Source organism: Nicotiana sylvestris, chromosome 6, assembly GCF_000393655.2.
Source record: "Nicotiana sylvestris chromosome 6, ASM39365v2, whole genome shotgun sequence".
Lineage (NCBI taxonomy): Eukaryota > Viridiplantae > Streptophyta > Magnoliopsida > Solanales > Solanaceae > Nicotiana > Nicotiana sylvestris.
This window is the reverse complement of record NC_091062.1, coordinates 203,370,146-203,392,229: the sequence shown is the minus strand read 5'-3', so window position 1 is coordinate 203,392,229 and position 22,084 is coordinate 203,370,146. Positions and strand designations below refer to the sequence as shown.

The window sequence follows — 22,084 nt, the reverse complement described above, 5'->3', positions numbered from 1 at the left end:
GTAGAAATTAAGGGTTGAAGATTAACTAGCCTTTCAAAAATCTGAAAATTTCCTTTGGTTTCTGTCCATTATTTTCGGCATTCCTGGATTTTATTTTGAATTTTTCAAAGCTGTCACTGGGATTTTCGTTGACTGGTTATTGCTGGTTATTGTTGCTGTTGCTGTGTTACGTATTACGTTGCTGACTTTCTTCTTCTTATATTGACAATATCAGGTACACAACTGTAATTTTGGCATTTTGTAAGCTGAAATGAAGAATGGAGTGTTAAATTTTTAATTTAGTTTAATTTAATTTTTGTATTGTATTTAGGTTATTCATGTATTATTATTCTGTAAATCACTGTCATCGGCATAACTAGGCATATTATAGCGACATATTAAATAACGCCTTTACCAGATTATTAGGAAATATATTTAAGCCTGATTATTAATTAAAACTGTTTAATAAAAAAAATAGAAGAAATAACGTAAAAATGGCGTTATTGAATCAGTTTGGCAAAAATTAACTAAGTTCCTTATTCAGAAGGTTTTTCGTCAACGATAAGTTAATCCGAATCATGTAGTCAATTTCAGTTATAACATGAATTAGTTTGCAAACAAGTATTAGGACATGATGAATTAAAACAAAGTTAGTTAATGTTAAATTGTTTAAATTTTTAGAAATATGATTTAGTACTCAAGTTTTTATTTTTATTTCTTTCAATTTTCAGTATTTGTAAATAATTAGTTTCAATAAGCTTAAGTCTTACTAATAATTTGAATTTTAATCCAACTATGGGATAATTAGTTTTTTTTTATTTTTTTTTACTTTTCGATAATTCCATGTTGTATTTATGATTATAATTTTATTACTTTCTGTTAATATTTGTTTTTCTCTTCTATTTAATATGTCATTTTCAAGAATGTAGATATTGATTTTATATGTATAAAAAACTTAGTAATAATAAAAATGTAGTCATTAAAGGATATTATTAAAGGATATCGCTAAAAATAAATAGATGTAAATAATACAAAATTTATAGGATTCTCCAATCTCATTTATTTATTTAATTATTAAAAAAAATTACTTAGAATTTGGGATGAATTGTTTAGTGAATTTCACTTCCTTCCCCAAAGATAATGACGCGTTAGATTCTTTAGGCGCGATTTAATTAATTTTACCTTCTTAAACTCGGATGCGCATTTCATGCGACCCAAATCTAAATCCTAAAACATCAAATAAAATATGTTTCGTATTGTGGGTGCATTTCATGTGACACAATCCAAAGATATGTTTTAAGCGATGTTCACATTCCTAAAAAAATAATAATTATAATAATAAAGCGGTAAAAGATAAAATTTGCACATGGTTCATAATTGTATTAAAAATCAGATAAATAAGCCGAATATAACAGTTGAGCGACCGTGCTAGAACCACGGAACTCGGGAATGCCTAACACCTTCTCCCGGGTTAACAGAATTCCTTATCCAGATTTCTGGTACGCAGACTGTAATATAGAGTCATTCTTTTCCTCGATTCGGGATTAAAATTGGTGACTTGGGACACCCTAAATCTCCCAAGTGGCGACTCTGAAATAATTAAACCAATCCCGTTTCGACTGTCCTTTAATTGGAAAAAAACTCCCTACGCACCTCGCGGTGCCGGAAAAAGGAGGTGTGACATATATCATTTTTCCCTTTGTCATTTTCTTCATAAACCCTTAACAAATCCTTTACTCTTTATTTCTACTCCTTTCTCCTTGAGTTCATCCTTTTCTTTGCAATGGCATCTCCGAATCCTAACCCTAAAAGAATCCCAATTCTTGATAGCTTCCCCAATGCCCCTGTAAGACATAGAAGAGGAAGAGGTAGCAGGCTTCGTAGACTAGGATCCGTTCGTAGTGGTGCCTCTGGTTCTGTCATGCCTTCTTCTAGCTCCGATATTATTTCCAGAGGTTCTATCACTAAGAAATCTTCCTCTAAAGGTAAAGAACTTCCTGAGCCTCTTCAAGAGCCTTTAGTTGAGGAAATAGTACCCAACGACCTATCTTTTGAGAATGATAGGAAATCTCTTCGTGAGCAAGTTGTCAATTTAGAGAAAGCTGACACTTTTCCTTCTTTAATCACTGAACCTTTGGTTTCTATTGTTCGAAAAGATTGCAACTGGAGAAGTGATTTTCGTATAGTAATCCCTAATCCAAATCAAAGAATATCTTCTTTTAGGATTGGATTTTCTTTTGTTTATACTTACCCCTTCACTTTGGGATTTATTCCTGCTATTGACCCAGTCATACTTGATTTCTGTCGTTTTTTCAAAATTTGTTTGGGACAAATTGGTCCCCTTGTATGGAGAACAGTGGCTTGTTTGAGGTATTTATCTATTAAAGCCGGTGTTGATTTTTCCTTTCCCCACCTTATTCATCTTTACCACCCCAAGTTATTTCGCAATGGAGTTTTTACTCTAACTGCAAGAAGTAAAAGGGTCTTAGTAAGCCCTGAAGATGACAAGGAACGCGGGTGGTACACTCGTTATGTTGCGGTACGCACAGTTGATTTGGTGGGTGAAACAAATATCCCTTTCCTTGAGAAGTGGAACTTTGCACGTAAGTTTTTTTTTTTTACTTACCGTTCTTACCTCTTAAGAATTTCAACTTCTTTTCTAATTTCATCCTTCTTTGCTTTTCTATAGCAACCATGGGAGATATGGAACCCGTTCCTAATTTCCATGGTTGGGTAGATTTAATCATGAAAGTCGTGCCTATGGAGGCGAGAACGTGGAAATCCATTTCCAATTTACATGGTTGGAGAGTGAAAACTCACGATATGCGTCTCTTTATCATTTTTCATATGACAAGTCCTTCTTTTTTTTAAAAAAAAAATCCTTCTTTTTGTCAGGATTTGCTATTCGAGGAATGACAACCAAAGTGGCTACTGCCCTTTGAGCCTTTTCTGGTACTTCTCTTTCTGTGGAGAGAACTCAAGCTAGGCTGTCAAAGAGGAAAGTTGTAGAAGAAGATTCTGAGGATGATGAAGACGAAGACACCTCTTTGATAGCTAGACCAAGAGCCAGGAGACGCATAGTTTCCGAGAATGAAGCTGAAGTTACCCCTGTCTGTGCCTCTCTTACTGAACCTGTTCACATTCCCTCTGAAGATGAAACCACTCCGAGGGACACCAACGAATCTATTCATCGTCTCTTCGTTGGTGGTTTTGAAAGTGGAGAACTAGGTCCAGTTTTAGATGAAGTTCCTCTTTCTTCCTCTGTTCCCATTTCTTCTTCTCCTGCTTCTTTACCTACTTTTGCTCCCTTACCTGCTTCGAGTCCTATGACTCCTGTTATTTTCACTTCTTCTACCACTCTTCTTTCTATAGCTCCCCCTTCCTCTGTTCAATATGCAGAGGAGGGTTCTAGTAGCAGAAGCTTGGCTATGAAGAGCGTTACGCTTGAAGTTCCTGCTAACAACAACCTTTTAAGGAAGTCTGGTGGAGCAGATGACTAGCTTAGGCCTTTGATTGGAGATATTGAGAAGAAGAAGATGGACAGCCATAGCTGCTTAATTTTGATGAATGACATTGTTCATTCTACTTTGAAGGTATTCTTCCTTCACTTACTAACAAGTTTTTTTTTTTAAAAAAAAAATCTTATTTCTATGAATTGTCACTGCAGGCTAACCTCATTGGTACAGAATTGATGGGTAGAATTTCCCTTCTAGAAAAGAAAGCTCGTGCGTCTGAAAAGTCTATCCACGAGGCTAAGGAAATAGCCAGGGGAGCACAGCTAGAAGCAGCCAATTGGAAAGAGCAGTTTGAGAATGCTCAGGGAACTATAGAAGAATTGCTAGAGAGTAGAAATCTCCTGGAGCAACAAAAGCAAGGTCTGACTTCTGAGCTAGCAGTTGCCAAGGCTTCTTCAAGCCAATTTGAGAAAGATAAGGAGCGCCTTGAGTGTTCATTTTCAGAACAACTATCAAATTATAGTGAAGAGATCAGAGAACTTAAGGTACTCTTGGCCAAGAAAGAAGAGTATGCAGGGGAGTTAGTGCAAAGCTTGACTCAAGCTGATTTAAAAATCTCTTCTGATCAGGTACGTACCTTAGAGAGTTCTCATGCCTCCCTTGAAGCATCCTTTGGATCCTCTTTAGCTGAAAATCAAGTGTTAAAGAATGATCTTGCTATGTGGGAAAGGGAGTATGAACTTCTTGAGGAGAATTTTAACATAGAGGTGAGTTGGGCTTTTCTAAACTCTCGTCGTGATACTTTAATAGAGTCCAGTCAAGAAAACTTTGATTTAAACTCAGAGTTGGCCAAAGTTTTAGAGACCATTGAGAGAACCCAACAACCACTTGACTTTCCCTCTCCGTCAATTGAAGCTCCCGTGACTGAAGAACCTTTAAATGAAGAAGTCGTTGCTATGGCAGTTGAAGTTGAAAATGTTGCAATTCCAGCTTCAGAGGGTGAAACTTCTATGACTCAGTCTGTGGAAGTTGAAGCTTCCGTGACTTTTGCTTCCCTCGTTGATCCTAACATTTCAAGCTCAGCTGAAACCGTTCCTGTTGCTGCTTCTTCAGAAGTTGCCACCGTGCCTGTGGCTGAAAGTGAAATTAATATTGCAACTTCTGATGTGCTAACCCCTTCAATTGGATGATGGTTTTATCCCTTAGTTTTTAAGGGATTTTTTGGTGAAAGTCCCCAGTTATCATAATGGGGCACTTGTATAAACTTTTATTGACTAAGTTTCTACTTAGTCTTTTTAATTATATTAAGAAGTTTTGTTAGTACTTCAATGTGTTCTATTCTTGCCTTTTCCTTACTTATTTAGGACTTATAGAATAGTTTAGCATTTTTATCCTTTGAAAATGCTTTATGATTCTTCTCATGACTTATTAACATGAGGTTTATAAAAGAGGGCCCTTTTATTTTATCGACACTTAATGAAGAAGACGTCTCAACTTCATAATGGTGTTATAATACGATGAAAGAAATAGGAATACACATGTTTTGTATGAAACAACTTTGACAAGTTTTTATTCATGAACTTTAACAAGTTTTTTGACTATTACATGTATTAAAATACATCTATAACTTTCTCGTAACTGTTTTTCTTGTAACAGATTTTTTCATAACATAAAATAAACAAGGTTTTTCTTCATAACCTGTTTCAGTACATAGTCATGACCCTATCTTTATATATTAGGAAGGGTTTGAGAGGTGACTTCGTTTATGAGTTTGAGAGATGACTCTGTTGTTCTCATGGGAAAAACATTACGATGCATGTCTTGTGTTTGTTGAACACGATGATGAAGAATGTCTTGTTCTCATGAATGTTGAAGACTTCGTAACTTTTTCTCAACACTTGTCTCTTTGTGGCTGACTTTTGTTCGATATTCGTATCTGTTTTTCTACACATATCTGTGTATAATATGTAGTCCCCAAGTGTTTGAGCGGTGAAGTAGGAAGCCTCGAACACTTGTTTATTTCTTTCAATTTGGTACTTTTCTTGAAACAGAAAAATATACGGGACTCGGAGGTGCGATTGTAGATGAAGACTGCCTAACTCGTGTGTATTTCCATCAGATTAATTGTAACCCTGGGCTGGAAATTTTAGAATACTCCATTTTGCCTTGCAGACAATGACTCATCATTTGGCATGAGTTAGGGTTTTTGCCTAGCATCTAAAATCGTTAGTAAAACATTAATAATTCAAAAGAAGAAATTTTTTAACATGACGATACCTGACCGTGGGTACTTTCTCAGAAGTAATACCTCTTTAAATGGACGGCATTCTAATGTGAGGGTAAAACTTTGCCGTCCATTGTCTCCAACTCGTATGCTCCTTTTCCCGCAATGTCACGAACTTTGTATGGTCCTTCCCATGTTGGACTTAGCTTTTCTGAATTAGCAGCCTTTGCAGATTGGAACACCTTTTTAAGCACGAAGTCCCCAATTTTGAAAAATCTGAGGCGTGCTTTCCTATTGTAATATCGTTCAATTACTTGCTTTTGTGCTGCCATTCTTATCAATGCAGCTTCTCTTCTTCCTTCAAGCAAATCAAGGTTGACCCGCATCTCTTCATCATTAGATTCCTCCGTTGCTCGAACGTACCGTGTGCTTGCTTCACCTATTTCAACTAGAATTAAGGCTTCCGCACCATAAACTATTGAAAATGGTGTTTCTCCAGTGCTTGTTTTTGTCGTTGTACGATAAGCCCATAATACTCCAGGTAATACCTCAGGCCAATTACCTTTTGAATCCTGTAACCTCTTCTTCAAGTTGTTGATAATGACTTTGTTAGTGGATTCTGCTTGTCCATTACCCACTGGATGGTATGACGTAGACGTTATCCTTTTAATCTGCCAACTTTGAAGAAATTCTGTGATTTGAGCTCCTATGAATTGTGGTCCATTGTCACACACGATCTCCTTTGGTGCTCCAAAGCGGCATATTATATTTCGCCATATGAAGTCTTTAACTTCCTTCTCTCGTACCTGTTTAAATGCTCCTGCTTCTACCCATTTAGTGAAATAATCTGTGAGTACAAGTAGAAACTTTACCTGACCTTTTGCTTGTGGAAGTGGACCTACGATATCCATTCCCCATTTCATAAAGGGCCACAGGGCTATAACAGGGTGTAGTAACTCAGCTGGTCTGTGTATATTATTGCCGTATCTTTGACATTTATCACATTTGGACACGAAACTGTTTGCCTCTTCTTCCATCTTAGGCCAATAATATCCTGCTCGAATCAATGTTCTTACCAGCGACCTTCCCCCTGCGTGATTTCCACAATGTCCTTCGTGCACTTCTCTCATCACATATTCTGTTTGAGAGGGTCTGAGAAACCGTGCTAGTGGTCCACCGAACATCTTTCGATAAAGATTTCCTTGATAAAAACAATATCGAGCGGCTTTTTTGCAAAACACGTGAGCCTTCCCTTTGTCAATAGGCACGGTTCTGTGCTGTAAAAAAGCAATAATTTCGTTTCTCCAATCCCATGTTAGATGATTAAAATTTACCTCATTCTTATCAGGTTCGAGAACGGAATGAAATAAATGTATGACTGAAGCATTTGCGTCGTTTGCTACGTCAACTGCAGATGCGAGATTAGCTAAAGCATCTGCCTCCACATTCTCATCTCTCGGGATCTGCATTACCTTCCAAGTTTGGAATTGCTTAATTAGTTCCCGTACCTTTTTGAGATATTCTTGCATTCGAGTTTCCTTGGCTGTATAAGTCCCCAACATTTGATTGACCACGAGTTGAGAATCACTCTTGATTATAATTTGTGTTATGCCGAGTTCTCTTGCCAATTCCAAACCTGCAATTACAGTTTCGTACTCTGCTTCATTGTTAGTTATAGAATGACATTTTATAGCTTGCCTAATAATTTCACTCGTAGGTGGTATGAGAACTATACCTAGACCTGCTCCTTTTATATTAGATGAACCATCAGTGAATAAAACCCAAGTCCGCGGGTTTGCACCATTAAAAACTTGTAATTCTTTTTCTGCTTCTAAATGCATCCCCTGACTAAAATCAGCCACGAAATCAGCTAGTACTTGAGATTTTATAGCGGTCCTGGGTTGATAAATGATTTCGTATTCACTTAGTTCTATAGCCCATTTTGCTAATCTTCCTGACAGTTCGTGTTTATGCAAAATATTTCGAAGCGGAAAAGCAGTAACTACAATAATGGGATGACATTGAAAATAAGGTCTTAATTTTCTAGATGCCATGATCAAAGCTAATGGTAACTTTTCTAGCTGTGAGTATCGTGTCTCAGCATCTAATAAGGACTTACTTACATAATAAATAGGAGATTGTTTACCTTGGTCCTCACGGACTAAAACGACACTTACCGCAACTTCAGATACAGCCAGATAGATGAGAAGCTTTTCTCCCACCTTTGGTTTTGCCAATAACGGTGGTTTTGACAAATAAGCTTTCAAATTTCTAAGGACTTGTTGACAATCTTCATTCCATTCAGAATGATCTTGCTTTTTGAGTGCAGAGAAAAACTTAAAACACTTTTCTGAGGATTTGGAAATAAATCTCCCCAAAGCTGTAATTCTTCCCGTTAATCTTTGAACTTCCTTTTTATTAGTAAGGATATCAGGGATTTCTTCTATTGCTTTGATCTGAGAAGGATTTACCTCAATACCACGGTTAGAAACAAGAAAACCCAAAAACTTACCTGATGCAACTCCAAATGCACATTTTTCTGGGTTGAGTTTCATATTAAATTTTCGCAAAATTTCAAATGTAACAGATAGATGAGAAATATGATCATGAGACTGCTGGGTTTTGACGAGCATATCGTCTATATATACCTCCATTGTCTTCCCTAAATGTTCTTGGAACATTTTGGTGACCAACCTTTGATAGGTTGCCCCAGCATTTTTGAGACCAAAGGGCATTACTTTATAACAGTAAGTCCCCCTGTCTGTGATGAAAGAAGTTTTTTCTTCATCACTAGGGTCCATTTTAATTTGGTTGTACCCTGAATATGCATCTAAAAAACTTAAAAGTTCATGTCCTGCAGTTGCATCAATTAATTGATCTATATGTGGTAAAGGAAAAGAATCTTTTGGACAAGCTTTATTAAGATCTGTATAATCTACACAGACTCGCCACTTACCATTTTTCTTAGGTACAACAATTGTGTTGGCTAACCAATTAGGGTACTTTACCTTGCGGATTGACCCAATTTCTAATAGCTTTTGGACCTCATCTTGAATCACCTAGTTTTTTGAAAGCCCCTTGCTTTCTTTTCTTTTGCTTTATTGGTGTAAAGGATGGGTCTTCGTTTAATTTATGAGTCAACACATCCGGTGGTATCCCTGTCATGTCAGCATGGGACCAAGCAAAACAGTCCACGTTAGATTTTAGAAATTTAATTAACATACCTCGCATGTTTGAGTTTAAATTAGCTCCAACATAAACTTTTCGTTCAGGCGAATGCTCAAATAATATCACAGCCTTGAGTTCTTCGATGGTTGTTTTGATATTTTCATTCTTCTCAGGTTCTTGAATTGTATCAGGTCTCGAGTCTAAATCTGTTTTCTCTTGCTTAGTTGAGGTTTGATTGCTGGCACCTTCAACTGTTTCCTGTAATTGCTATTTTTCTTTGTTTACGGTGCTCGTATCTGTTACAACGTTGATACTCCTGCCTGTTTGCTGATCCCCTCGAATTTGACAAATCCCCCACGGTGATGGAAATTTAATAACTTGATGTAGAGTTGATGGAACAACATCCATATCATGGATCCAAGGCCTCCCCATGATCATATTGTAGGCCATTTCCATATCAACTACCTGAAATTTAGTTTCTTTAACAACACCTGCAGCAAAAGTTGTTAGAATTACCTCTCCTTTTGTTACCACACTTGAATTGTCGAAGCCTGACAAGGTATGCGCCTTGGGTATCATTTTGTCTTCAGCTTGCATTTCACGTAATACCCTTAGTAGTATAATATTTACGGAACTCCCTGGATCAATCAAAACTCATTTTACATTAGTATCATGTACAAGTAAAGATATTACCAGTGCGTCATTATGTGGAGTTATCACTCCTTCGGTATATGCATCATCGAATGACATACTTTCATTTTCTAAAATCTGCCGTACCCGTTTCCCGTGTGTAATTATTACTTTAGAAACTTTGTTGGAGGCTGTGTAGGTTATGCCGTGAATATCTTCCCCCCCTCCACTTATCACATTCACTGTTCTTTTGGGTGAAGGAGGCTTTGGTGGCTCTTGCCTATTTTTCATATAGGCCTGTTTACCTTTTTCACTAAATAACTCAGTGAGGTACCCTTGCTTCAATAGATGGTCCACTGAAGTTTTGTGCCCGTAATCATTGTGGAATTCGCACCAATGATCTGGATTGCGTCTATTTGGATTTGACCGCGTCTCTTTTGGCCACCACACCTTATCTTCCATACTTCTCAAAACAGCCACGAGCTCGGAGGTAGTGACATTAAAGTTATATCCGCCGAACCGTGCCTTTAAACTTCTGTCATCATCTCGTGACTCTTGTATGTTCCGATCATTTCTGAATTTTGATGAAGAACCAGAGTCCCTATTCCTCGATTTTTGATCATATTGCTGGCTATCTTGTTTTGACCGTGGGTCTTTTCCTACAGGTCCCATATATGGATCGTACCTGTTTTTACCCGATCTTTTTTCGGTTTCTGATCTTCTGGAACCACCCCTTTCTTCATGATGAAACTTAAGTACGGTATCTTCTTCAATTCGCAGCTTCGTACTATACCTGTTGTAAACATCATTCCACGTGGTTGCAGGGAATTCTCGAAGTCTTTCTTTGAGTCTTCTCGTGGCTTCAGAACTTTTGTCATTTAAATTACTTGCAAAAGTTATTGCAGCCCAGTTGTCAGGCACACGGGGTAGAGTCATTCTTTCACGCTGGAATCTATCAACAAAGTCTCTGAGCAACTCTGAATCTCCTTGTTTGATTTTGAAAATATCTTCCATTCTTTTCTCAACCTTTTGTTCTCCCGAATGTGCTTTAATAAAAGAATCTGCAAGCTCAGCAAAAGAATTTATAGAATTTTCAGATAAAAGAGAATACCAGGTTAATGCACCCTTGGTGAGTGTTTCTCCAAATTTCTTGACCAGTACTGATTCAATTTCTTGTTTGGTCAAGTCGTTGCCTTTTACGCCTGTTGTAAATGCAGTCACGTGGTCATGTGGGTCTGTAGTACCATCATATTTCGGGATGTCAGGCATTTTGAATTTTTCGGAATTGGAAGGGGAGCAGCACTTGGCTTCCAAGGTTGTTGTGAGTATTTGTCCATGTCAAATCCTTTTATTACAGGCGGAACTCCAGGGATTTGCTCAATATGTTCATTTTGTTCCTTAATATGTTTCTGCAAGGTTAATACTAAATTTTGCAAATAGGAATTATTTGAATTACCTGGTTCCCCTTCCTGTGGTTCACTGGTGGTTCCTCCATTTCCAGAATTAACAAGACCGGAATGGGGATTCTCCAATGTATTATTATTAGGAGTTGGTGTGGGTGGTGCAGCAGGCAGTCGACTAACTAGAGCCTGAAGAGCTTTGCCGACCTGTGCATCAATTAGCTTTTGTAAAACTTCATTTGTACCACCTTCAAAGTGTTCAGATTGGTCTTGTTGATCAGCACAATATTCAGGAGTGCCTTCATGAGATTGACGTGGTGAATTTTGAGGGGAGGGAACAACTTCAATGTTATGTAAATCTCCTTGATTTTGATGGATTTGATTTTCAGGGTTTCCCAAAATGTTTTCATTGTTATTGTTTGTGTTGTTGTTTGACATGGTGATAACAATGGACAAGATGTAACTTAAAAGAAAAGATTATCAGATTCCCGGTAACGGAACCAATTTGTTTAACCAAAAATCTAAGTCTTTGGTCAAAGCTAGAAAGAAATTCGGATTACTGATAATCAGGAGACGAAAATAAAATATTTTTGTGAATGATGGTAAAGCAGTAAATAGTTTTGTATTTCAGTAAGAACTCAATCGTATATTCGTATCCTTACAGATGTTGAGTCTTTCCCCTTTTATAGTTGATTCTAGGAGAAGATATAATGCCTTTGTCTTAATGAGGCAATTATGAGCAATAAATGATATTTAAAAGAAACGTTACACAATCATTTTTATTTAATTCAGATTCTCTAACGTATTTGACATTTAATGCTGTATTTAAACTCTTTTACGTCATCAGATTCATATCTTCAACTTCTTCTGATTTTTTATGTTTAAACGACTCGAATAGGTACGAGACTCGTACCTATTTTAGTAACGGTCCACACCTATGTTGCTTTCTTTTCCCCCTATCTGTTATCGCCTGTGCCTCTTGGCTATTTATTGCGTTTTGACCTTTTGACCAGTGCGCGTGTCATGATACGTCATCTTCAATATTCAGACTCAGTTTTTTTCCAATACAAAGAACTCCAAGGATTTTCTTAAATGGTGATGTATATCACTTGATGTCGTGATCTAATTACCCTGTAGAAGCCTGAGATAGGCAAAAAACTCTTATTGAAACTCTAACTCCTCCAAAATGTTTTGGCCTCATTGTTCAGAGCCTGCTAGGTAAGGTCATCTCCAACCTTGCCCCCATCCCCCGTAATGGTGAAAATATTTGGGGGAATTTAGCTCCAACTCTCTCTCAATTTTGTCCCCAAAATGGGGATGAATAGTGTTCCCTCAAATATGGGGTACACTATTCATCTCCCCCATTACTATTCATCACTTTTTTATTATTATTTTATTATTTAATCTTTTAATTTATCTCTTTATATATACCTAATTATGTTTATGTAAGGTCTTTATAGTATTAATTTTACACCTTAACTTTGGTGTATAATTTTGATAAATTAATTTTCGTGCATTTATTATTTTTATGTAGAAATGGCAGTAGATAAAAATCAACGATTTCAAGAATTTTTATTTCGACATAGAAGAATTAAGAACAAAAATGTTCATTTTGCACTTCGTAATGCATTAATAGATCATTTATGGGAGAATACTAGAGGTTGAAGTTGAATATTTATCTAGTATTTCGAATGAATTTTATCGTTATGTAATATGTATTTAATTAATCTTGTATCGCAATGATTTCACTTTTATTTGAATTATTAGTTAATCTATAATAATTGCTTACAAATTATATTATTTAAAATTTTATGGAATTGTTTTAATTATGGAAATTACAAATTAATAAAAATAAAAGATGGAATTTGTTTAATGAAAATAAAAAAATAAAATTGAAATGAAAGATAATAATATAATATAGAAGAATTAGAAGAACATAAAAAAGTTTGGGAAAAAAATGGGGGAATGGTTGGAGTAAGTTGTCCCCAAAATGAAGAAATCTCCATTTTGGGGATCAAAAATGGGGTAAAGGTCGGAGATGCCCTAAGTAACGTAAGAGGTCTTTTTTTAGGGAGGGGATTGGGATGTGGGGTTGGGGGCGGGGGGAGGTGAAGGAAGAAGATGAAATAAGAGGGGCGGCAGTGTATGGTTATTGGTAAAAAAGAAAAAAAGGTTTTTTCCTTTAATTTTTTTTTGTTAATTACATTTGTCAATTTTTTTATTATAATATACATGTGTCATTCTTTAATTGGTTCATTTGACATGTTATTAGCGAGTGTAATTCATGCATATAGTTTGCCGGACTCAGATGTTCACGTGGTACACTTAATAGCCATTTGAAGTGTTAAAATGGTAAAGGGGTTAGTAAAAGTGTTTGTTTGATCGTTGAGGATAACTTAAAGGGACCGTTTATATATTTTGCCAAATAATAATTTTCCAAGTGGTCCAGTCAAGGAGGTTCAATTTTTATTGCTAACGCTTGTAAATCAGTGCTTCTCTTAGAATTTTAAATTTTTTGTGGTCCTATAACAACTTATAAGATTCTCCTTTTTCTTTTTAACAAAAAAAGAAAATCACAAACCATAAACAATTGGTGCTTTCTCTTTTACTTCTTTTAAGAGAAACAACTAATTAATGGCTGCCCGACAGGGACAATATATATATATATATATATATATATATATATATATATATATATATATATATATATATATATATATATTGAGAGAGACACGTCTAAATCGTTACCCAAGATCGTTGCATGAACTTGCAACTGAAATATCTAAATGGATTCTTAATTATATATATTTGTCAAGTAACATGTCAAATTTTTGATTGATTGATCAATTTTTGTCGCTAGGTAAATTCTCTTAAAAGATCAGAAAAGCAACGTGATTTTCATATCTTTATTTACTATACTAAGCAATCTATAAGATTCGTCACTATTTAAAAATTACAGTTGGCCCATTGGGGTGGCCTATATATATGTGTGATTTAGGTTTTTACTTATAATACTAGTTAGCTAGCTAGCTAGTATAAAACCATAATCTAAACCTCGAACTAGTTGCCGATTAAAGAAAATTGAGGAAAACACTAAAAGGAGAAAGAAATGTTAGAACCAAAGGTTCTATATGCCATACATTATTAGAAGTTCATTCGTTTTGCTAAGGCCAAAAACCCCTTTATTCGATTTTACGCATCTTTTTTGGCTAGCAAAAGGATAATATTATAATCCTACTTAGTATTATATGTTTTATTACAAAAAAGAGGTGCTTGTGAATGCACTCGTAGCAACCATAATAAATTAATAATATCAGCTATGGTACGCCTTTTAAGATTAGGCGAAATCGGTCTATCTTAATAACATTTATATTCATTCTCACACCTATAAATTTAGAGTTTAATTTCACTTAACTCCACCATTCAATAAACCGAAACCGCTACACTACATTTTTTTTGTTATCTAATTAAGTATCTGAAACTGTTTCTTTTCCACCCAACATGACCTCAAATTGCAATACTACTTCAAACTTCGATGAAAATCGATGGGTTATTCAAATCCGTCGAACACTTGACGAAGAACTTGACGAAGATACTGAAATCCCAGTTAGCATTTTCAACGTCCCAAAATCTCTATTATTGAGCGATCAAGATTCATACGTGCCACAAGTAGTGTCAATAGGGCCATACCATTATTGGCGTACAGAATTGCACGATATGGAAAGGTACAAATTAGCTGCTGCAAAAAGAACTCAGAAACAGTTACAAAGTCTCAAATTTCAGCATCTTGTGGAACAGTTGATAAATTTTGAGCATAGAATTCGTTGTTCGTATCATAAGTACTTGAATTTCAATGGGGAAACTTTGGCCTGGATGATGGCTGTAGACGCCTCTTTTTTACTCGAGTTCCTTCAAATTTACGCGATTAGAGAAGGTAAAATTCTAACTAAAGTTTCCTCAAGAATGTCACATTTGGTTGATATTGCAGGGAGAAAATCCGCGCATAATGCCATTCTTAGAGATTTAATTATGCTTGAAAATCAAATCCCGTTATTTATATTAAGAAAAATGTTGGAATTCCAGTTTTCATCTTTAGAGTTGGCTGATAACATGCTGGTATGTATGCTAACGGCGTTCTGTAAAGAGCTTTCTCCGTTCCAAATGGTTGACGAATTCCCAAAAATTCAAGTCACAGAATGTGCTCATTTGCTAGACTTTTTGTACCAATTTATCGTGCCCAAATTGGATGCAACTTCTGAAATAACAGAAGATGATCACGAGCAAACAGATGCCAACCAAGTCGAAAATAGTAATTTCGTTGGGAAATCAAGTCATATCGGACAACTTATTAATGAAATCTGGAAAATCCTTGTGAAAATAAACAGAGGTCCGGTACGTCTTCTTAAAAGAATAGTATTTTCCAGGCCTGTTAAACTCATGTTTAAGCTGCCCTGGAAATTTATTTCTAATCTCCCTGGAATTAAACTTTTTATACTACCCATTACATATATGTTTTTTTCTCAAGAAAAAGCTGAAGTAAATTCTGAAACTAATGTCAATAAACCCCCTCTTTTTAAAGAAATAGCCATCCCATCAGTAACTGAACTATCTAAAGCTGGAGTCAGTTTTGTAGCAACCAATGCTGGAATCATGAGCATAAATTTCGACGATAAAAAGATGAAATTTTATTTGCCTACAGTCAGTCTAGACGTAAACACAGAGGTCATTTTGAGGAATTTAGTTGCATATGAAGCATGTAATGCATCAGGACCGTTGGTTTTTACGCGTTACACTGAATTAATGAACGGGATTATTGATACAGAAGAGGATGCAATGTTACTTAGGGAAAGAGGAATAATATTGAACCGATTGAAGAGTGATAAAGAGGTTGCAAATTTGTGGAATGGAATGAGTAGATCGTTGAGATTAACTAAAGTGCAATTCTTAGATAAAGTGATTGAAGATGTGAATGGATTTTACAATGGAAGATGGAATATCAAGACTGGAAAAATGATGAAGCATTATGTGTTTGGGTCATGGCAAGTTCTCACATTCTTGGCTTGTATTATGCTGTTAATGTTGATGACTTTACAAGCATTTTGTTCAGTCTATAAATGTGCTCGTATATTTCATATTCAGAGTTCTGATGACTGATTTCTTAAAGTTGTAACGGGTAAAGTTGCTGCCATATGACTAGGAGATCACGGTTGTGGAAACAGCCTCTTGCAGAAATATAAGATAAGATTGTGTACAATAGACCCCTGAGGCCCAATTCGTTCCCCGGAACCCGCGCATGAGGGAGCTTAGTGCATCGAGCTGTCTTTTTTTTTTTTTTCCCTGTTATCTTTTGGTTTTTCCAGGTTGTAATCTTTATTTTATTAAGATTAGCAAAAGCACATAGGATAGAGTAAAAAGGGCTCTCCCAATGGAATTACTATTGGTTGAAGTAATGCTAAAAGTGAAAGGTTGGTTTGTGAGATTTGTTTAGACGAAAGATGCATGGTGCTATTATAATGTTTTTCTGATTTGATGATTAATTCACGGCCTGATTTTTCCAGCCAATGGACTCTTATCTCTTTCAAGATTCTTGTTGAATTTTTTTTCAATGTTGTGGAAAATTATAATTTTTTTCTTTTCCCCTCTCTCTTTTCCAACTATTATAAGATTACTGATGATACCTTACTTAGTACTAGTAACTAAAGGAAACTCAACTTTTCTGAGATAGGATACGATACATCTTATTGCTAACCTAAGGGTGGCATGTGGGCCGGTCCTAGGCCTAAGTGGGCATGTCCTCGCGGTCCCGGTTTTAGTGGTCTTTTCGTAGGAACCGATCTAGGATCGGACCCACGAACTAATGGTCCCGGGCTAAGTGGGCTGGTCTCGGGCCTAAGTGGACCCAACAGATACTTTTTTTAAAATTTTTATAGAAATTAAAGAAAAAAAAAAGATGGTAAATTTTTTCCTTCCTATACCATATATGAAACTTTATTACCAAATATGTGCATAGTATCTAAATTACCTGCCTAGTCCACATTTTTCCTACAATTTCTGTACCATTCGTTTATTAGGAATTAATAGGGCAGAATCTTCCCTTAATAACGCGCGAAAAATCAGGAAAGAATCTTGTGATTGATTGATTCTACATTAAATTCAAGTTTTGAAACAGAAAAGAGATCAAATCATATCACGGAAATCCTTTATCTTCAATTTATAATCAAATTCTGTTTCTTTTTTTTCTCACAATCGCTACAAATCAAAATCTCAGTTCGTCATTAAATCAAAATCGCTACAAATCCACCATTGACAGCCATTAAAAAACTTGAAAGCTTTGAATTCAAATTAGGGTTTTCAAAAATCATTATTTGTTTGGATTGGGTGTTGATGAAAATAATTGGGAATATGGTTTGGAGTTTATATCTCAATTTTGAGGAGTTTTGGTGAAGATTAGACTTGGTTTTGACTGAATTTCAGATTGAAACTCGAAGAAGAAGAAGACATATTGCAGAAAATGTAGATAAATTGTAGATTATTTGTATTCTGATTGTAGATGCTTTATTTTCTGTTTTCACAAATAAAAACGACTAAAACTTCTACAAATCTTCTGAAAAAAATGCAATTATGTCAAAAATTCTAATTATGCTACAATTGAATGGGAATTGGGATAATAAAATTTAATGTACCCAGTTTGTAGATAATTTATAGATTTTCAACATAGATTGTAGTTTAATTGTAGTATAAATGTAGTAATTATGTAGATACCCTTACAAATAATACTGTTTTATACATACTTAAACTGATTTATAGTATATTTGTAGAAATTTGTAGATGAAGAGGAAAATTTTGTAGTCAACATTTTTTCAACATAGATTGTAGTTTAATTGTAGTATAAATGTAGTAATTTTTTTTGATAATTATGAAAATAGTATTGCTTTATACATCCTAAAACTGATGTGTAGTTTATTTGTAGATAAATTTAAGAATTTTATAGATATTACCATAAAATCAGACTTCCATAAAATTTGAAATATATATGGCATAAGATGTAAAAATCTCTTTTATTTATTTCAAATTCTGATCAATCCAACTGTAACGACTTCATATTTTTGTTGTATCAAATGTGTGTATAAAGTGTGTGAAATCAATAAACCCAGATTAGAAATAGAAAAAGTAAAACAGAAGTAAAAATAAGAAATGGAGAATGGAGAAGTAGAGAACAGAGGAGTTTCCTCGTCGGAAACCGTCAACGGCAACGAAGATGTATTTAGTTCAAATTCTGATCAATCCAACTGTAACTACAATTTATCTATAATTTATCTATAATTTATCTACAATTTCTGCAATATGTCTTCTTCTTCGAGTTTCAATATGAAATTCAGCCAAAACCAAGTCTAAATCTTCACCAAAACCCTCAAAATTGAGATATAAACTCCAAAACATATTCCCAATTATTTACAACAACACTCAATCAAAACAAATAATAATTTTTGAAAACCCAAATTTGAATTCAAAGCTTCAAAACTTTTTAATGGCTGTCAATGGTGGATTTGTAGCGATTTTGATTTGAAAACCCAAATCTGAAATATCATGATGTTGTTGCGCGAAGCTTGTTGTTCCTATGCTTCTATTGCTTTTGTTTCACATTCGTAGTGCACATTTCGCCTTCACGTTTGTGCATACTGTTATGTTTAAAAATTTTCAATTTTTTGTGAATTTAGATGGAGAATTTAGTTTTAGAAGATGGAAAATGGTAAAAAGAACGTGGGTATGGGTAAAACGTGGGTGGGACTGAGGGGTTAGGAGAGAGAAATGTGCAGATTCCTTTAATTAAGGAGTAAATAATGTACAATTAACTATACCCTTAATTAATTATGGTATAGAATTGGTAATTTGGTATACTAAGTGTAATTAAGTCAAACCTTAAACATTGAGGGTAATAAGGTTTCCTATGTAGCGTAGGAATGTAAAATTCCTTATAAATTATATTATAGAATTATGACCTAAATGTTTTAATTCAAATTTAAAGACAAAAATATTGTAAAGAGATATTCAAAGCAATGCGTTATAATTTTATTATAGCATTAAAAAAAATATGGCAATATCTTCCTTAGTCTTTCTCCCCCTATGGAATGAGCACAACAAGGTGTTAATACCATCATTGAGAAGAAAAAGAAACTAATCAAAATCTACCAAAATACAAGTTACATAATACATATAATTTTTTGTCATACAAGTTACATGGTATCTCTTACAAACTTCATAAATCCTTTAAGGTCCGGAGGAATTTTTATTGGTAGTTCATAAATTAAGTAGAACCTTGAGAACACGTGAACCCCGCCCAAGCACTAAGTGCTCTTGATCCCGCAGTTCTTTTAAATGATTGAGAACCAGAAGAAGAAGGAGTTGAAACATTTGGTCTAGCTGTTGATACCTAATTTTTCACTATATATTTTCAATATGCAAAATACCTTCAAAATAACATATATATATGCATATATATAAGCATGCCCAAGGTTTTTATTATTTTTTTTCCATAATTTTAAGATTTTAAATTGATTTATTTTCTCTCTTTTTATCCATAAAATCCCCAATTATTTCCAAAACTATTATTTTGATAATTCATCTATTGGATTTCTATATTTATGCCAAAATATGATTAAGGTAATTTTTATATATTTTAATAATTACATTTAATATTTTTAGAGCTAAATTGCACATAATTGCAATATTAGCCCTTTTAAGATTTAATTATGTTTTATATGCATAAAATTAGATCCTATATTTTTAAATTGCTAATTAGGTATTATAAATTATTTTAGAATTTTTAAATTATTTTCTATTTTTTATAAATTAAATAGGGAAAAACTAGCTATTTAAATTATAGCCAAATTGACTTTCAATTATAGCCAAATCGGACCCTAATTCCCAGCCCAATTTTAAATTAAAAAACCTGACCCACACCCTATTAACCCATACCCAAACTCGGAACCCACCTACCCCATTTAATCTCGACCGTTGATCTCCCAGATCAATGGTCCACGTTAGCCCATTCCCTTTTTAATCAAACGACCCCCCAAACCCTACCCCCATTCTCTCATTTGCACCGCCTCTGAATCCATCCTCTCCCAAATTCTTTCTCAACTCACCCTAACCCTAATCACCATTACTGGCGAGAACCTCCTTCCTATGGTGTTCTCATGCCTTCTCCGACTACTTCTAGTCTCTTATACTCCATGGCTTTTCGACTTCATGAGTCCTTGAGAAGATCTCAAGGAAAGCCAACCTGTTCCGGTTTGAAACTCGTTCACTGGCCTGTCTCCGACCATTTTCGTTTGTAAGAAAGAATTTCCTCTTGTTTTTCGTTTGAATTCATGAGTTTTAACCGATTTTCTTCATCTCTACTTTTTTTCGAAAACCCTAGATGCGCTACTATTCGATTCTTCTCAGATCTTTATAGATCTGAGGTGATTCGAATATTATTAAGCGTTTTCCTTTAAAAATCTCTCGTTTTAACTAACTATTTTGATTTTAGTCGCTTTTTTCTTAACTAGGGTTTCTGAAAATCCTTTTCTTCAAAACACTTTCTGGTTTTAAGTATTTAGCCCCCTTTGTCTATGTGTTTTGATTGATTTTGTTGAGTTCTTCCTTAACCCTAACTAGCCTATGCTAAAACCCCCAATTTTTGACACTTTGTTTGGATTCTGCACTTGTCCGTATTATTTGATACATGCCAATATTCTATGTTTTGATTTACATGATTACTTCTTCGTTTAATTAGAATATCTTGTAATATTTACCCTAGTATGCCTTTATTAGGGTTTCAGATTAGATTCTTTCCGTTTATACTTGGCTTAGTTGCTTATTCATGGGAAACCTATATCATTTTCCCTAAATTAGTATTATTTTGAATCCTTATTCACTGATTTGCTATGGTAATACCTATATACTGATTTTTAGTTATTTTCCTATTTCTACGACCTTTGATTATTTCTTGCCTTGTTTACGATTAACTGTGGTACTTGCTGATTCTTATTGATTGTTCCCTTAATTGAATTTTTGTTCATTTCCCCTTAATTACCCACCCCGTACTTAAATATTTAATTTTCTTTCCTTAATTATATGCCCTACTCTTTATCATTAACTAGTCACCCTTTTACCAGAAGAGAACCTTGCTGATTTTATGCATGATTGATTATGTAATTTTTCCTAATTACTGAATGATTGATTTTTTACCTTACTTTACTCTGATCTCAACTACTATATATACTCTTCTTTATTCTCACTTCCAGGGACACGAACAATTAGTTCAAAAAAACACACACACACATAAAAATTCTCTATTCTCTCTCCGCTACTTGTGCTAACTATTTGTCTAGCCAGCTGAAAGCTAAGGCTAGACTGTGGAACTCTACTTGATTTACTTTCTGCATTTTGCTTCCTTAACCGGTATGTTCCTAGTTCAATTCTGAAACTCAACTATATGTGCTTCATGTCTATTAATCCATGTCTCCTTCTGCACTAATTTAATGGCTTATGTATTTAATTGCTCTTCTTGTTTACTGCTTTATTCAGCATGCTTAAGTTTTGCCTTCTCTTGTTCAAGTGTGTACTCAGCATGTTTGGGTCTCACTTGTCTTGTTTTATACTCGGCCAGCATGTCTACTTAAGTTCTTATTTATTTCCCTCAACTAGTATGCCATGTTAGTATCATAGATTCCTAATTTACTTGATTAACACTAAGCGGCATGACTAATTATGTGTAATAGACCCCTGTCCTCAACATGACTACTCACATACAATGTCTCTATGTCTTATTGCCTATTACTATTCTAAGTTCGAGCATGATTCCCTTGTTAATACTTTGAAGTAGTAGTTTGTGTTCTGGAGGTCCATCAGTTCCTACTTGTTCTTTGTACTTGCTGGACATATGTTTCTCTTCTCATCCATGTTTATGTTTTTCTGATTTGGGCTCTCTCTGTCCCGAAACTTTTACTACATTGCTTGTGAATGTTGAAATGATACTATTCTTTGAACTTGTTATGTGTGTGTTGGCTTGTTCCAATTTGTTGTTGATCCTATTCCCTTCTCCTTTCAAAACTGTCTTTCCCTAAGCAACTCTTTTGTTATTTTGCAAACTTATTTCAAACATGTTGTTTCAAAACTGTTTTCCAATTCAACCTTTTCAAAACTATGATAAGCACTCTCACTCTACTCTTAGACCACTAAGT

General features: G+C 34.8%; 2 protein-coding genes across 2 annotated transcripts; both read left to right on the top strand.

Moving 5' to 3' along the window:
* Window positions 1-3,515: 3,515 nt before the first annotated feature.
* Window positions 3,516-5,630, top strand: LOC138871942 (HDA1 complex subunit 2-like). The gene is made up of 3 exons (XM_070149868.1): window positions 3,516-3,572; window positions 3,647-4,600; window positions 5,607-5,630. The coding sequence occupies exons 1-3, from the start codon at window positions 3,516-3,518 to the stop codon at window positions 5,628-5,630; spliced, it is 1,035 nt and encodes a 344-aa protein (XP_070005969.1).
* Window positions 5,631-14,262: 8,632 nt separating this feature from the next.
* LOC104222548 (putative UPF0481 protein At3g02645) lies at window positions 14,263-16,185 on the top strand. Its single transcript, XM_009773792.2, has one exon. It carries the CDS (start codon window positions 14,358-14,360, stop codon window positions 16,008-16,010), a length of 1,653 nt encoding a protein of 550 aa, XP_009772094.1. The 5' UTR covers window positions 14,263-14,357; the 3' UTR covers window positions 16,011-16,185.
* Window positions 16,186-22,084: the final 5,899 nt, after the last annotated feature.

Coding starts and splice junctions, on each gene's coding strand:
- LOC104222548 (XM_009773792.2), top strand. CDS start 14,358: ATGACCTCAAATTGCAATACTACTTCAAACTTCGATGAAAATCGATGG.
- LOC138871942 (XM_070149868.1), top strand. CDS start 3,516: ATGGACAGCCATAGCTGCTTAATTTTGATGAATGACATTGTTCATTCT. Junction 3,573..3,646: donor TTGTTCATTCTACTTTGAAG/GTATTCTTCCTT, acceptor TTGTCACTGCAG/GCTAACCTCATTGGTACAGA. Junction 4,601..5,606: donor TTAATATTGCAACTTCTGAT/GTGCTAACCCCT, acceptor TTTGCCTTGCAG/ACAATGACTCATCATTTGGC.